The 16571-nt window shown below is 35.8% G+C and overlaps 1 protein-coding gene across 1 annotated transcript in view; it reads right to left on the bottom strand.

Moving 5' to 3' along the window:
* Window positions 1-16571, bottom strand: part of ASTN1 (astrotactin 1) — an 896761-nt gene that overhangs the window by 412631 nt on the left and 467559 nt on the right. Inside the window, exon 7 of the mRNA XM_053693303.1 lies at window positions 3315-3482. Within this exon, the coding sequence (XP_053549278.1) occupies window positions 3315-3482 (168 nt within the window). The remainder of the gene's footprint in view (window positions 1-3314; window positions 3483-16571) is intronic.

The raw sequence follows: 16571 nt of genomic DNA, 5'->3' as shown, positions 1-16571 counted from the left end.
TGACTGTCCCTTTAAAGGGATATTAAACTTATGGGCTCAACTACAATAACATAGTGACTACTGCTCACTATGCTATTATTTATCCTCCTGTGTCTGCATCAGTCTTTAAAAGGACACTGAACCCAAATGTTTTCTTTTGTGATTCAGATAGAGCATACCATTTTAAGCAAATTTCTAATTTCCTCTTATTGTCAATTTTTCTTCATTCTCTTGCTATCTTTATTTAAAAAAGAATGCATCTAAGCTTTTTTTGGGTTCAGCCTCTGGACAGCACTCTTTTTATTGGTGGATGAATTTATCCACCAATCAGCAAGAACAACCCAGGCTGTTCACCAAAAATGGGCCGGCATCTAAACTTACATTCTTGCATTTCAAATAAAGATACCAAGAGAATGAAGAAAATTTGATAATAGGAGTAAATTTGAAAGTTGCTTAAAATTTCATGCTCTATCTAAATTGTGAAAGAAAAAAATTTGGGGTCAGTGTCCCTTTAAAGCTGTTCTTTTATTTTAGCACCTTACAAGTGACAGTTGGTCGACCTACACATCTTCATACTGGGCACAACTTATTGGAGCTAAGGTATTCTTGTACTCTGTGACAGACACAATGTGCATTTACAAATCAGTGAAATTGATGGCTTTTTTACAGCAATATTGTGCATTTTGGGCTAGCGAGCATGATACAGAGAAAGAGCTTGAGTTTAAGTGATCAATTATTAAATAAATGGTGCTAAAAACTCACCCTGACTGTGTCACTGCACCTCGCTAAACTCAGCGGCTCCAGCTGCCCATGACACAGTGCTCTTCTGCCAATGAGGTGACATTTGCACCTCTAAACCAATAGCCATGCTAGCATACAGAACACGATCAGATGACACACTCGTCTATTGGTTTAGAGGTGCAAAAGTTACCTCATTGGTAGAAGAGCGCTGTGCCGTGGGTGGCAGGAGCCGCTGAGTTTAGCGAGGTGCAGCGGCCCTTTCAAGGTGAGCTTAGCACCATTTTTTAATAACTGATGACTTAAACTCAAGTTTATGTTTATTGATAAATCCTAGCGTTTGTTGAACACTCGGATTTACCATCACTTTGACTATACATTTAAAAGTAGACAAGCTTTCGAGAGCTTCCTCTCTTTCTCAGGTCTGAAGCAATACTGATCAATACAATGGAACTTATAGTTTATATCTTGAAGCACACAATGCTTAAAAGGACCGAAAGTGTTATAGAGGTCGTAGTACAGAGAGAGGAGGGGGTGTCATAAAATCATGAGGGGGTCTGAGGTGAAAGGTATAAAGACAATAGCTAGTGTATGAAAACATACTGTAGAGAGATATAACTATGCATAGGAATAGTTTTTTAAGCTGCATTCACAGCTTTTTTGGCTATGTGGAGCAAGTTCGTATAAGCGAGCCTGAAGCCACATATTTAAGAAGCAAAAACTACTTCTTTACTTCTCTGCCACCTCAGAGGTGGCGAGATCAATCACAGCGACACTCGCTCATTTAGGGTGATTGACATTTCCTGCTCTAGTGAAATTGGTTGTCCATAGAGCATATACTGACAAATATATATATGGCATCAAAATGTATAAAGATGTGAATTTATGCAAGCATGGGGGGGATATAAAAGTGCCATACAGACAGCTGCATGTACACATAACTGTAAATATACATGCTTCTCGGTATACACATTGAAGAAAGATGAAAAGAAAATATCATAGGGGTGGATATTTAGGGCTAGATTATTAGTGGTGTGCAATATTGCGCTTACGCAAACACGATATTTGCGCTCCACTCAGTAATACAAATGCACGTAAATGTGTGTTGGTATTACAGGTGCAGTGAAATGCAAACGTGTCCTCCATTTTAGGTGACATTTTTTTTCTAACACCCCACATTCCCTCATTTTAACTCCTTATAACTGCTTTGTGCAGTTTAAAAAAAACAAAAAACAACAACAATTAAATAAAATTAAAATGCTCATATTTATATTTCATGTTATGTACTGTCCTCTTTATTGGGGGCAATTGGGGCAACTTTTTATTTTTAACCAGAGGTCTGGTTAATTGCGCTTAGCGCAAAGTGAAAACGCAATTAACGTGCTCCTGTAAACGAGCATTTAAACTGTTAAAGTGCATTATCATTTTTATTTCAAATGTTTTTCTTTTTCAGGATGTTTTTGAAGTTGCTTCTGAGAAACTTGATTTTGAGGATTTGGATCTCTGTATTGGATGTGTTAACCTGAAATACAGCTGTGAAAAGCCAGCAACATCACTTCTGTCACATGGTGCAAAAAAATGTGAGCTCTGAAATGGCAGCGCCGGTAAAGGGTTACAGAAACATGCACCCCAAAATGTTTTCATTCGGGATTCAGATACAGCACACAATTTTAAAAAAAGTTTCCAATTTACTTCTATTATCAAATTTGCTTTGTTCTCATGTTACTCTTTGTTGAAGAGATATCTAGGCAGGAAACTTACACATGTCTGCAGCAATTAATGACAGGAACTAGTAATGGCATTTAGTGCTCTTGTTAATGTATAACATTTTTGCAAAACTACTGCCATATAGTCCTGCAGACACAAGCACTCTCCTGAACTTACTTTTCTGCTTTTTTTTAAAAAAAAAAAAGTACATTGGAATGTTTAAAATTGCAAGGTCTATCTGAATCATATACAGTAAAGAAACATTCTGCATTTTATGTCCCTTTAAAATAGGAGAATGGCTCTGAAGAGAGCTGCTGGCACAGGAGGGATAACGATTGCATGGTGAGTAGTAACCATTCTGTTGAAGTTGTATCCGGCAATGTTAAATCCCTTTTAAAAGGACAGTATACACCAACTGCATGCAATAGACACTACTATAAAGAATAATGCACAGATACTGATATAAAAATCCAGTATAAAATTGTTTAAAAACTTACTTAGAAGCTCCCAGTTTAGCTCTGTTGAAAGGGTAGCTGGAACACCCACTAAAAGTGGTTGTATAGCAAACAGAGCAGACACTCCCCCCCCTCCCATTCCTCTACATATGAAAAGACCCTTTACACAAACAGGAGCAAGCTGGAGTAGAGAGACAACGGTATACTTCTAAAACGTTGGGGCTTGGTTATGAGTCTGAAAATCAGTGCAATGTTATTTGAAAATAAGCAAAACTATACATTTTTTTGTTAAAACAAAAAAAAAAAACCTGTATGGGCTATATAAATGAATTATCTTCAAAAGATTTATGAAAAGAAACATCTAGCGTATAATGTCCCTTTGAGAAAAAATAAAAGTGCTTTAGACAAGCAGTAGAGTTAGTCATCCGATGTTACCTGTTTCAGGGTCACACAGATGTTCACAGGGATCGAGAATTCTTCGGGCGCATAGATCCAAAGCCCAAGGACCACTTGAATTCATCTGAGAGAACAGAACCACCTGGGCAGGATTTAACCAATCACTTGCATCAAGCTGGCTTCCCTCAAGTAGGATAAAGCGGCTTCCTAAGGAGACAGCAATCAATTTATATCTCTTGATTTGATTTACATCAGAAACTCTTCAAATTAAAGATGCAATGCACATGGCACTCTGATTGGGTCACTCTGTATATAATTAGAAACAAACATCCCTTATAGATTCCCTTATAGAACAATTTTCCTACATATCGGAAAATTATTATTACTATCAATTTAATAGACACGCTATAATAAAACGCACCAATAGTAACTGAAACTGCACAATTTCCTGACTGATAACAGCAAGCATTAGTCAAGAAGTTTATTTCTAGGGCTAAAGAGTTTCCTACAAACCAACTTGACTTTTAAAAGATTGTAATAAATCCTTTATTTTTTTTTCAATATTGTGAGTGCACCAATTAGTTTCTTATCTCCTTATATTTAATTGTATTATATAATTTCATATATGCAACCCACGATTCCATTCAAAAATCAAATCCAGAAATACAAACAATTGCTTCATAGCAGTCAATGTCAAGACTATATGGGGGATATTTATCAAAGCCTCAACTTTGTTGCATTCGCCGGCACCAATACGCTCGCCTAACATTGCAGCCGTGTATCTCAATAAGCTCTCTTTAGTTATGAAAAAAGCCAGCAAAAAGACGCGCACCAAGTATGGGGCGATGAGCATTGGACTGTTGTTAACTAGCAGTCATCGATCATGCATCAGTTCGGCTTTTTCCAAACTTTATTTATACCCTGTGACTAAACGCTGCAACTATACTAAAATGTTTAACTCCTATCCCGCCGCTCCCCGACCCCGCCGCAAGCTAAATAAAGTTATTAACCCCTATCCCGCCGCTCCCCGACCCCGCCGCAAGCTAAATAAAGTTATTAACCCCTATCCCGCCGCTCCACGACCCCGCGACAACCTAAATAAAGTTATTAACCCCTATCCCGCCATTCCCCGACCCCGCCGCAACCTAAATAAAGTTATTAACCCCTATCCCGCCTCTCCCCGACCCTGCCGCAAGCTAAATAAAGTTATTAACCCCTATCCCGCCGCTCCCCGACCCCGCCACAACCTACATATATTTATTAACCCCTATCCTGCCGCTCCCCGACCCCGCTGCAACCTAAATAAATGTATTAACCCCTAAACCTCTGGCCTCCCACATCACTACCACTAACTTAAACTTTTAACCCCTAAACCGTCAGCCCCCCACATCATCAAAAAAAAAAATTAAGCTATTAACCCTTAAACCTAACAACCCTCTAACTTTAAATTAAAATTACAACCTCCCTATCTTCAAATAAATTTAAACTTACCTGTAGAATTAAAATAAACTATTTTAAAATATTAAATAACCTACCCTAACAATTATACTACAATTAAATTAAACTACCAATTAAATTAACTAAATTACATATTAAAAAAAACCTAACCCTACTCAAATTATTTAAATATACTATTAAACCTTATTACAAATGACTAAATTACAGAAAAAAACAAACACTAAGTTAAAAAAAAATACAAACACTAAATTATGAAAAAACAAAACACATTCTCAAAAATAAAAAAGAATTACACCTAATCTAATAGCCCTATCAAAATACCCCCCCCCCCCAAATAAAAAAAAACCCTAGCCTACAATAAACTACCAAGGGCCCTTAAAAAGGCCTTTTGTGGGGCATTTCCCCAAAGAAATCAGCTCTTTTACCTGTAAAAAAAAATACAAACACCCCCCCAACAGTAAAACCCACCACCCAACCAACCAACCCCCCCAAATAAAAAAACCTATCTAAAATAACCTACGATCCCCATTGCCCTGAAAAGGGCATTTGTATGGGCATTGCCCTTAAAAGGGCATTTAGCTCTTTTACATGCCCAGACGCTAATTTAAAAATAAAACCCAGCCAAAAAACCCTTAAATAAACCTAACACTAACCCCCAACGATCCACTTACAGTTATTGAAGTCCCACTTGAAGGATCCATCCAGCTGGCAAGAAGTCTTCATCCAGGCGGCCTCTTTGATCTTCATCCAGCCAGGGAAGTCCTTATCCAGGTGGCAAGAAGTCTTCATCCAGACGGCATCTTCTATCTTCATCCGGGTCCATCCTGAAGACATCCGGCGCAGAGCATCCTCTTCATACGTTCGCCACCATAAACTGGAACTTCAATGCAAGTGACATCATCCAAGATGGCGTCCCTTGCATTCCTATGGGCTGAAAGATTTAAATCAGCCAATAGGATTAAAGCTGCTAAGATTTGAGCAGCTCTCATCCTATTGGCTGTTCCAATCAGCCAATAGGATTAAGCTCTCATTTTAGTTTTTTATTTGGGGGGGTGGTTGGTTGGTTGGGTGGTGGGTTTTACTGTTGGAGGGTGTTTGTATTTTTTTTTTTACAGGTAAAAGATTTGATTTCTTTGTGGCAATGCCCCACAAAAGGCCCTTTTATATGCTTTTTTATTTTGATAGGGTTATTAGATTAGATTTTTATTTTGATAATGTGGTTTTTTATTTTTCGTAATTCAGTGTTTGTTTGTTTTTGTAACTTAGTGTTTGTTTTTTTGCTGTAATTTAGTAATTTGTTAAAGGTTTAATAGTATATTTAATAATTTGAGTAGGGTTAGGGTTTTTTAATATGTAATTTAGTTAATTTAATTGGTAGTTTAATTTAATTGTAGTATAATAGTTAGGGTAGGATATTTAATATTTTAAAATAGTTTCTTTTAATTCTACAGGTAAGTTTAAATTTATTTGAAGATAGGATGTTGTAATTTTAATTTAAAGTTAGCGGCTTGCTAGGTTTAGGGGTTAATAGCTTAATTTAGTTTATGGTGATGTGGGGGACTGACGGTTTAGGGGTTAATAGGTTTAGTTAGTGGTGGTGATGTGGGAGGCCAGAGGTTTAAAGATTAATACATTAATTTAGTGGTGGTGGTTTCGGGGAGCGGCGAAATAGGGGTTAATAACTTTATATATGTTGCCCCGGGGTCGGGAGCATTGAAATAGGGGTTAATAACTTTAATTAGGTTGCAGCGGGGTCGGGGAGCGGCAAGATAGGGATTAATACATTTATTTAGGTTGCGGCGGTGTCGAGGAGCGGCGTGACAGGGGTTAATAACTTTATTTAGGTTGCGGCGGGGTCGGGGAGCGGAGGAATACTGTAGGGGTTAATACATTTTATTAAGGTTGCGGCTATGTCGGGGGCGGCAGATTAGGGGTGTTTAGACTCAGGGTTTATGTTAGGGTGTTAGGTGTAAACGTAACTTGTTTTCTACCATATAAAATCAATGGGATATCTGGCAGCATCGAACATAAGCTTTCGCTGCTTTTAGACTCCCATTGATTTCTATGGCATCCGCGGCCTCCAGGGTGGCAGATTGAAAACCAGGTACGCTGGGCCGGAATACCTCAGAGCGTACCTGTTAACTATTTGATAAATGGGAAAAAGTGTCAGATAGAGCCGAATGTGTATTCGGGAACATCTGTAATGACGTAAGCATCGATCTGCATCGGATTGAGACCGGCAGATCGTATGTTACATCACAAATTTCAACATTTGCCGGTCTGTAGGCTTTGATAACTAGGTTGGATCAAGCGTGCCAAAATTACGCTGCGGAATTCCGGCGTATTTGCGGTTGGGTCTTTGATAAATATCCCCCTATACAAATAGTTACTTGAAATAGGTTTTACAGTTTCATAAAGTGTACAGCAACTGCTTAAAGGGATACTAAGTCCAGATTTATTTCTTTAATGATTCAGATAGAGCAGCAATTTTAAGCAACTTTCTTATTTACTCCTATTATCATTTTGTCTTCGTTCTCTTGTGATCTTTATTTGAAAAGCAGGAATGTAAAGCTTAGGAGCCGGACCATTTTTGGTTTAGCACCTGAGTAGTTCCTCCTTATTGGTGGCTGAATGTAGCCACCAATAACAAGCGCTATCCAGGGCGCTGAGCCTAAAATAGGCCAGCTCCTAAGCTTTACATTCCTGCTCTTTGAATAAAGATAGCAAAAGAACAAAGAAAAAATGATAATAGGAGTAAATAAAGTTGCTTAAAATTGCTGCTCTATCTGAATCATTAAATAAAAAATCTGGGTTTAGTGTCCCTTTAACATCCCTTTCATCATCTGTAACATTATGCAGCTTTTTGATCCATTCTACATTTGTAATATATTATAAAATCCTCTCAAATTTTCATCAAACCAAAAGGTATCAAATGAATCCATTGCACAATTAATCAAAAGGGAGAAATCTATAACAGAGGTTTTCCCCTTTGGCTACTGCCTTTCAATTGATGAAAACGATATATTCCCCTCTCCAACAAAACAATATATGCCCCTTTCCAACAAAACGATATAAGCCCCTTTCCAACAAAACGATATATGCCCCTTTCCAGCAAAACAATATATTCCCCTTTCCAGCAAAACGATATAAGCCCCTTTCCAAAAAAACGATATATGCCCCTTTCCAGCAAAACAATATATGCCCCTTTCCAGCAAAACGATATATTCCCCTTTCCAGCAAAACGATAAATGCCCCTTTCCAACAAAACGATATATGCCCCTTTCCAGCAAAACGATATAAGCCCCTTTCCAACAAAACAATATATTCCCTTTTCCAACAAAACAATATATGCCCCTTTCCAGCAAAACGATATATGCCCCTTTCCAACAAAACGATATATGCCCCTTTCCAACAAAACTATATATGCCTCTTTCCAACAAAACGATATATGCCCCTTTCCAACAAAACGATATATGCCTCTTTCCAACAAAACAATATATTCCCATTTCCAACAAAACGATATATGCCCCTTTCCAGCAAAACAATATATTCCCCTTTCCAGCAAAACGATATAAGCCCCTTTCCAAAAAAACGATATATGCCCCTTTCCAGCAAAACAATATATGCCCCTTTCCAACAAAACGATATATTCCCCTTTCCAGCAAAACGATAAATGCCCCTTTCCAACAAAACGATATATGCCCCTTTCCAGCAAAACGATATAAGCCCCTTTCCAACAAAACAATATATTCCCTTTTCCAACAAAACAATATATGCCCCTTTCCAGCAAAACGATATATGCCTCTTTCCAACAAAACGATATATGCCCCTTTCCAACAAAACTATATATGCCTCTTTCCAACAAAACGATATATGCCCCTTTCCAACAAAACGATATATGCCTCTTTCCAACAAAACAATATATGCCCCTTTCCAACAAAACAATATATGCCCCTTTCCAACAAAACGATATATGCCCCTTTAGGAATGTGAAAGGCGCTGGGAAGCTGAGGGTTAATATAGATGAGTCAAAATGACTGTTAATAAAAAGTGTCTGTGACTATTCGTGAATTTTGGTAAATTAAAGATTTGTTGTTTAACAAGGTTTAAATATGGGTGAATTATATCACATATGAAGTAGAAACAGTTATTCATATAGCAAATTCCATTAGGATAATCAACCCAACAACTAGGTAAAATAAACAAATGAGATTTAATAAAAAGATTTTTTGCATATAAAAGATACAGTAAAATACGGTTGTGGCCACAACTACAATAAAAAATGATAATTCGAAGACAGTATCAGAAATATACACAGTGAATGTGTTGTCTTGTTAAAATATTCCTTATAGGCTTTAGACTGACATATCGTTTAGGATTTATGATTTTAAACACTTAATAGTGGAAATAAACATTAGTAGCTAAGGAATTTTGCAATCAATAGTGAAGTATAGTATTTGGTAGTGAAGATATTTGAAAGTCTTATGAACGGTAATCATAAATTAATTTCTTGGTAATTCCGGTGGTGTTAGTGCTTAGTATCAACGTTCCAAACACTCCTATGCTTATAGCACAAGAGGTTACAGGTGATGTGAGAACAAATTAACAATTCTTCAGTGTCAGGTTTTTTTCAAGTGATGCAATTTGTATCCAAAATAAAAGGTGACTTTTCTCAATACAATTGTTACTTGTATCCAAGTGTAACTTTTTTTCTAATGTGTAACTTTTTTTCTAATGTGCAGTGTTGCTCCGGTTATATAATATATGCAGCTGTGTGTTACGTGGGAGACGATAGTTGGTTCAAAGTCAGTTGTTAATATTCACAGTGTTTCAAGTCCGATAATCTATCGGTATGTTTCTGTAGATGTTATTATCCTTATGAACGAAGTGCAATAGATATGGCTTGAGACAGACTTACCTGGCTGCGCTCCCTGGCCGGCGTTGTCCTTGCACGGCGGAAGTACTCGCAGCCGCTTCACTGTCGGATGTAGCCCTGTTGATTCTCCGCTGGTTTCGTAAGGTGCTATGCTGCGTGATATTCCTCCTGTAGTTGGCAGCTAGCAACTATCTTGGGATGAGTGAGTTGCAAACAACAACAGATCCACAGATACTTCTACGCGTTTCAGCACACTTGGTGCCTTTATCAAGATATTTTACTGTGGATTGTTTGGAGCCTTTTGAAGTGTTTTCGGTACCCGTATGTAGGACCCGTATGTAGAAAACATGGTCTTAGAGGTAGTTGTATCGTTATTTCTAAAAAAGACTTATATGTTTAAGACAATATCGGTACTTAAAGGGACATTATGAATTTTCCTTAACTTAAAATTTCACATTTTTTGCTATATGAATATTGTTTTAAATTCCTTTGTTAACCAACAATTCAAATATATTTGTTGAATTACTATGTATATATCTTAATTGAATAGAATAACTTTAAAATAAACCTTACTTGTATATTATGATTTGTAAAAACGGGAAATAAATGGTATAAAATCGGGAATAAATGGTATCAAATCTATAAACCTGTTTAATTGTTTATAGTGTATATATGTAAGAATTCTTACTTTGCCTAAGTTTTGCTATTTGGAGGTTATAATCAATTTTTGATATATGTATCGGAGATGTATCTAGTTGTTATATGAAATTAATTTTTAGATGAATTCATTTGAATGGGGTGATGAAGGACTAGTTCTATAATGCACCCTTCGCTTAAATAAAGGGATTGAGATCTAATTCTGCGTTGAGCCCTCCTGGGATTAATGATGAAAAGTTTACTATCAATTCAGCTTCTACTAAGAGTAATTTTTTTGTTGTGTCCCCCCCTCTTTTAGATAATATTTTCCTAAGGCCCCAATATAATAACCCTTTGGTGCTCTGATTGTGTTCTTTTTTGAAATGTAGGGATAGTTGGTGATCTTCAAAGCCTCTTTCAATATTATTCAGATGTTGTCTTATTCTATCTTTGAGAGGTTGTCCCGTTTGGCCTAAATATTGTTTTTTACACGGACATTGGATTAAATAGACCACATTTGTGTCAGTACATTTTATGGTGTCTTTAATTTTCAATTTGAAACTAGAGTTTGTAGATTCAACCATTTTGCTCCTCTTACTGAATTTACAGGCTTTACATTTATGGCAAGGATAATATCCTTCAAGATTATTCCCTAGAACATCTTTATTCGATTTACCTTTATTATATTCACTAGGGGCTAGTATTGCCTTTAAATTTTTACATTTTCTATAAATGATTTTGGGTTTTGATTGTGCAATGTCATTTAGAAATGGGTCTTTCTGGATATAATGCCAGTGTTTATACAGAATTTTTTTGACACTCTGAAAATCTGCAGTATATTGGGTTATAAATGCTGTCTCATATGACTTGAGTTCACCTTGTGGGGTGCTTCTGTCTTTTGTTGTTAATAGAACTTTTCTGTCAGTTGTTAATGCAGTATTATGTGATTTCTTTATCAGTTCTTTGTCATAGCCTCTTTCAATAAATTTGTTTTCAAGAATAGTTGATTGTATCTTGAAATCTTGTATATCAGAACAGTTTTTTCTAAGTCTCATAAATTGACTTTTGGGTATGTTGAGTTTCCAGAGATCGTTATGACAGCTATTAAAGTGTACATAATTATTAGAATCTACTGGTTTGAAGTAGGTTTTTGTTTTTATTTGATTTTCCATAATTTCAACTGTGATATCTAAGTAGTTTATAGATTTGGTATTGTATTCGTATGTAAAAGAGAGACCCCACGAGTTATTATTTAGGTCTTGCATGAATAAAACAAGTAGGTCTATACCACCAGCCCATACAAAAAAAAGGTCATCTATATATCTCTTGAAGAGTACGAGGTTTGCGCTCCAGGGGGTTTCAAGAATATTAGTTCGTTCGAATTGACCCATAAATAAATTTGCGTAACTGGGCGCAAACCTCGTACCCATTGCTGTTCCCTTTTTTTGTAGGAAATAATTCCCATTGAAATTAAAGTAATTATTTTTTTAAATAAATTCTATACATTTGAGAATGAAGTCTGATTGTTGAATTGGTATGGATTCATCATTATGAAGAAATTGTTTCACTGCATTTATTCCTAAATTATGTTGGATATTGGTATATAGTGAACTTACATCACAGGTTACCAGAAGTAAGTTCTCATTCCATTCTATATGATTTAGTATATTTAGAAAATGTGTAGAGTCTTTAAGATGTGTAGGGAGTTTTTTAACATATGGTTGTAGAAATCTGTCTACATACTGGGAAAGGTTGGATGTTAGAGAGTTGATACCTGAAATAATAGGCCTACCTGGGGGTTTACTGACTATGACAAAGAACTGATAAAGAAATCACATAATACTGCATTAACAACTGACAGAAAAGTTCTATTAACAACAAAAGACAGAAGCACCCCACAAGGTGAACTCAAGTCATATGAGACAGCATTTATAACCCAATATACTGCAGATTTTCAGAGTGTCAAAAAAATTCTGTATAAACACTGGCATTATATCCAGAAAGACCCATTTCTAAATGACATTGCACAATCAAAACCCAAAATCATTTATAGAAAATGTAAAAATTTAATGGCAATACTAGCCCCTAGTGAATATAATAAAGGTAAATCGAATAAAGATGTTCTAGGGCATAATCTTGAAGGATATTATCCTTGCCATAAATGTAAAGCCTGTAAATTCAGTAAGAGGAGCAAAATGGTTGAATCTACAAACTCTAGTTTCAAATTGAAAATTAAAGACACCATAAAATGTACTGACACAAATGTGGTCTATTTAATCCAATGTCCGTGTAAAAAACAATATTTAGGCCAAACGGGACAAACTCTCAAAGATAGAATAAGACAACATCTGAATAATATTGAAAGAGGCTTTGAAGATCACCAACTATCCCTACATTTCAAAAAAGAACACAATCAGAGCACCAAAGGGTTATTATATTGGGGCCTTAGGAAAATATTATCTAAAAGAGGGGGGGGACAACAAAAAAATTACTCTTAGTAGAAGCTGAATTGATAGTAAACTTTTCATCATTAATCCCAGGAGGGCTCAACGCAGAATTAGATCTCAATCCCTTTATTTAAGCGAAGGGTGCATTATAGAACTAGTCCTTCATCACCCCATTCAAATGAATTCATCTAAAAATTAATTTCATATAACAACTAGATACATCTCAGATACATATATCAAAAATTGATTATAACCTCCAAATAGCAAAACTTAGGCAAAGTAAGAATTCTTACATATATACACTATAAACAATTAAACAGGTTTATAGATTTGATACCATTTATTCCCGATTTTATACCATTTATTCCCGATTTTATACCATTCATTTCCCGTTTTTACAAATCATAATATACAAGTAAGGTTTATTTTAAAGTTATTCTATTCAATTAAGATATATACATAGTAATTCAACAAATATATTTGAATTGTTGGTTAACAAAGGAATTTAAAACAATATTCATATAGCAAAAAATGTGAAATTTTAAGTTAAGGAAAATTCATAACGTCCCTTTAAGTACCGATATTGTCTTAAACATATAAGTCTTTTTTAGAAATAACGATACAACTACCTCTAAGACCATGTTTTCTACATACGGGTCCTACATACGGGTACCGAAAACACTTCAAAAGGCTCCAAACAATCCACAGTAAAATATCTTGATAAAGGCACCAAGTGTGCTGAAACGCGTAGAAGTATCTGTAGATCTGTTGTTGTTTGCAACTCACTCATCCCAAGATAGTTGCTAGTTGCCAACTACAGGAGGAATATCACGCAGCATAGCACCTTACGAAACCAGCGGAGAATCAACAGGGCTACATCCGACAGTGAAGCGGCTGCAAGTACTTCCGCCGTGCAAGGATAACGCCGGCCAGGGAGCGCAGCCAGGTAAGTCTGTCTCAAGCCATATCTATTGCACTTCGTTCATAAGGATAATAACATCTACAGAAACATACCGATAGATTATCGGACTTGAAACACTGTGAATATTAACAACTGACTTTGAACCAACTATCGTCTCCCACGTAACACACAGCTGCATATATTATATAACCGGAGCAACACTGCACATTAGAAAAAAAGTTACACATTAGAAAAAAAGTTACACTTGGATACAAGTAACAATTGTATTGAGAAAAGTCACCTTTTATTTTGGATACAAATTGCATCACTTGAAAAAAACCTGACACTGAAGAATTGTTAATTTGTTCTCACATCACCTGTAACCTCTTGTGCTATAAGCATAGGAGTGTTTGGAACGTTGATACTAAGCACTAACACCACCGGAATTACCAAGAAATTAATTTATGATTACCGTTCATAAGACTTTCAAATATCTTCACTACCAAATACTATACTTCACTATTGATTGCAAAATTCCTTAGCTACTAATGTTTATTTCCACTATTAAGTGTTTAAAATCATAAATCCTAAACGATATGTCAGTCTAAAGCCTATAAGGAATATTTTAACAAGACAACACATTCACTGTGTATATTTCTGATACTGTCTTCGAATTATCATTTTTTATTGTAGTTGTGGCCACAACCGTATTTTACTGTATCTTTTATATGCAAAAAATCTTTTTATTAAATCTCATTTGTTTATTTTACCTAGTTGTTGGGTTGATTATCCTAATGGAATTTGCTATATGAATAACTGTTTCTACTTCATATGTGATATAATTCACCCATATTTAAACCTTGTTAAACAACAAATCTTTAATTTACCAAAATTCACGAATAGTCACAGACACTTTTTATTAACAGTCATTTTGACTCATCTATATTAACCCTCAGCTTCCCAGCGCCTTTCACATTCCTGAAGTTCCTAAATAAAAATTAATTAGACTAAGTTGAGAGATCTTAGTCTTACTTGAAAGGCTAAGAGGGTGAGAAAGTGTCCAGACTCTTTCCTTATATTTAAGATATATGCCCCTTTCCAACAAAATGATATATGCCCCTTTCCAACAAAACGATATATGCCCCTTTCCAGCAAAAAGATATATGCCCCTTTCCAACAAAACGATATATGCCCCTTTCAAACAAAACAATATATGCCCCTTTCCAACAAAACAATATATGCCCCTTTCCAACAAAACGATATATGCCCCTTTCCAACAAAACGATATATGCCCCTTTCCAGCAAAACAATATATACCCCTTTCCAACAAAACAATATATGCCCCTTTCCAACAAAACGATATATGCCCCTTTCCAGCAAAATGATATATGCCCCTTTCCAACAAAACGATATATGCCCCTTTCCAACAAAACGATATATGCCCCTTTCCAGCAAAACGATATATGCCCCTTTCCAACAAAACGATATATGCCCCTTTCCAGCAAAACGATATATTCCCATTTCCAACAAAATGATATATGCCCCTTTCCAGCAAAACGATATATTCCCATTTCCAACAAAACAATATATGCCTCTTTCCAGCAAAACGATATATTCCCATTTCCAACAAAACGATATATGCCCCTTTCCAGCAAAACGATATATGCCTCTTTCCAGCAAAACGATATATTCCCATTTCCAACAAAACAATATATGCCTCTTTCCAGCAAAACGATATATTCCCATTTCCAACAAAATGATATATGCCCCTTTCCAGCAAAACGATATATGCCTCTTTCCAGCAAAACGATATATTCCCATTTCCAACAAAACGATATATGCCCCTTTCCAGCAAAACGATATATTCCCATTTCCAACAAAACAATATATGCCTCTTTCCAGCAAAACGATATATTCCCATTTCCAACAAAACGATATATGCCCCTTTCCAGCAAAACAATATATGCCTCTTTCCAGCAAAACGATATATTCCCATTTCCAACAAAACAATATATGCCCCTTTCCAGCAAAACGATATATGCCTCTTTCCAACAAAACACAATTTGACCTGGTCTTAAGATTTACGATTATAAAATGCAGGAGACATTAATGTAGATTTTAAATACATTTAGTATATATCGGCAATTAAAGGGCCAAAGCCAAAATTAAAATGTCATTGCTTATATAGAGCTTGCAATTAAAAAAAGACTTTCCAATATACATATGAAAAATGTGCACATTCTATTTATATGCTTCCGCTCTTACTGAGCATGTACACAGTATATATGAATATTGTGATTGGCTGATGGCTTCGAGATGATACAGGGGGAGAGCAAATTGGATTAAAGTGACAATCTACTTCCGAATGCAGAAGAAGGTCTCTTAGTGTCAATCGGCTATTTTCATTTCCGCATTTATTCTTGTGCTTTAGGAATGCACTAAAATCTATCCAAATCCAGATATAAGTGCATTGCTGTTGCACAAGAATAAATGCGGCAACGGAAATAGCCGAGCTGCATGAAGAGCAACCGTCTTCTGCATTCGGAGGTGAACGAAACCTCTGAATGCATGTGTCTATTAGCCAATCAGTGCTGACTCATAAATAACTCCACAGGAGTGAGCACAGTGTTATCTATATGACACACATGAACTAGCACTGCCAAACTGTGAAAAACTTCCAAAATGCACTGAGATAAGAGGTAACATTCTTATCATTCTACATAGGTTTAGCTTTCAACAAAGAATAACAAGAGTACAAAGCAAATTTGATGATAAAAGTAAATTGGAAAGTTGTTTAATATTGCATGCCCTATCTGAATCATGAAAGTTTAATTTTTACTTGACTGTGCTTTTAACTTCTACTACTAATGTCAAATATAAAGTAAGTGCTATTGCATTGTCTTGGTACTGTGTATTTGTACATTTTTAGCGGTTGTTATAAATATATAAAGTTGTGAATGATCAATACATAATATCTT

Source organism: Bombina bombina, chromosome 10, assembly GCF_027579735.1.
Source record: "Bombina bombina isolate aBomBom1 chromosome 10, aBomBom1.pri, whole genome shotgun sequence".
NCBI classification, from domain to species: Eukaryota; Metazoa; Chordata; class Amphibia; order Anura; family Bombinatoridae; genus Bombina; species Bombina bombina.
Note: the sequence above shows the minus strand (reverse complement) of the source record. Positions and strands in the feature narration are given on the sequence as shown.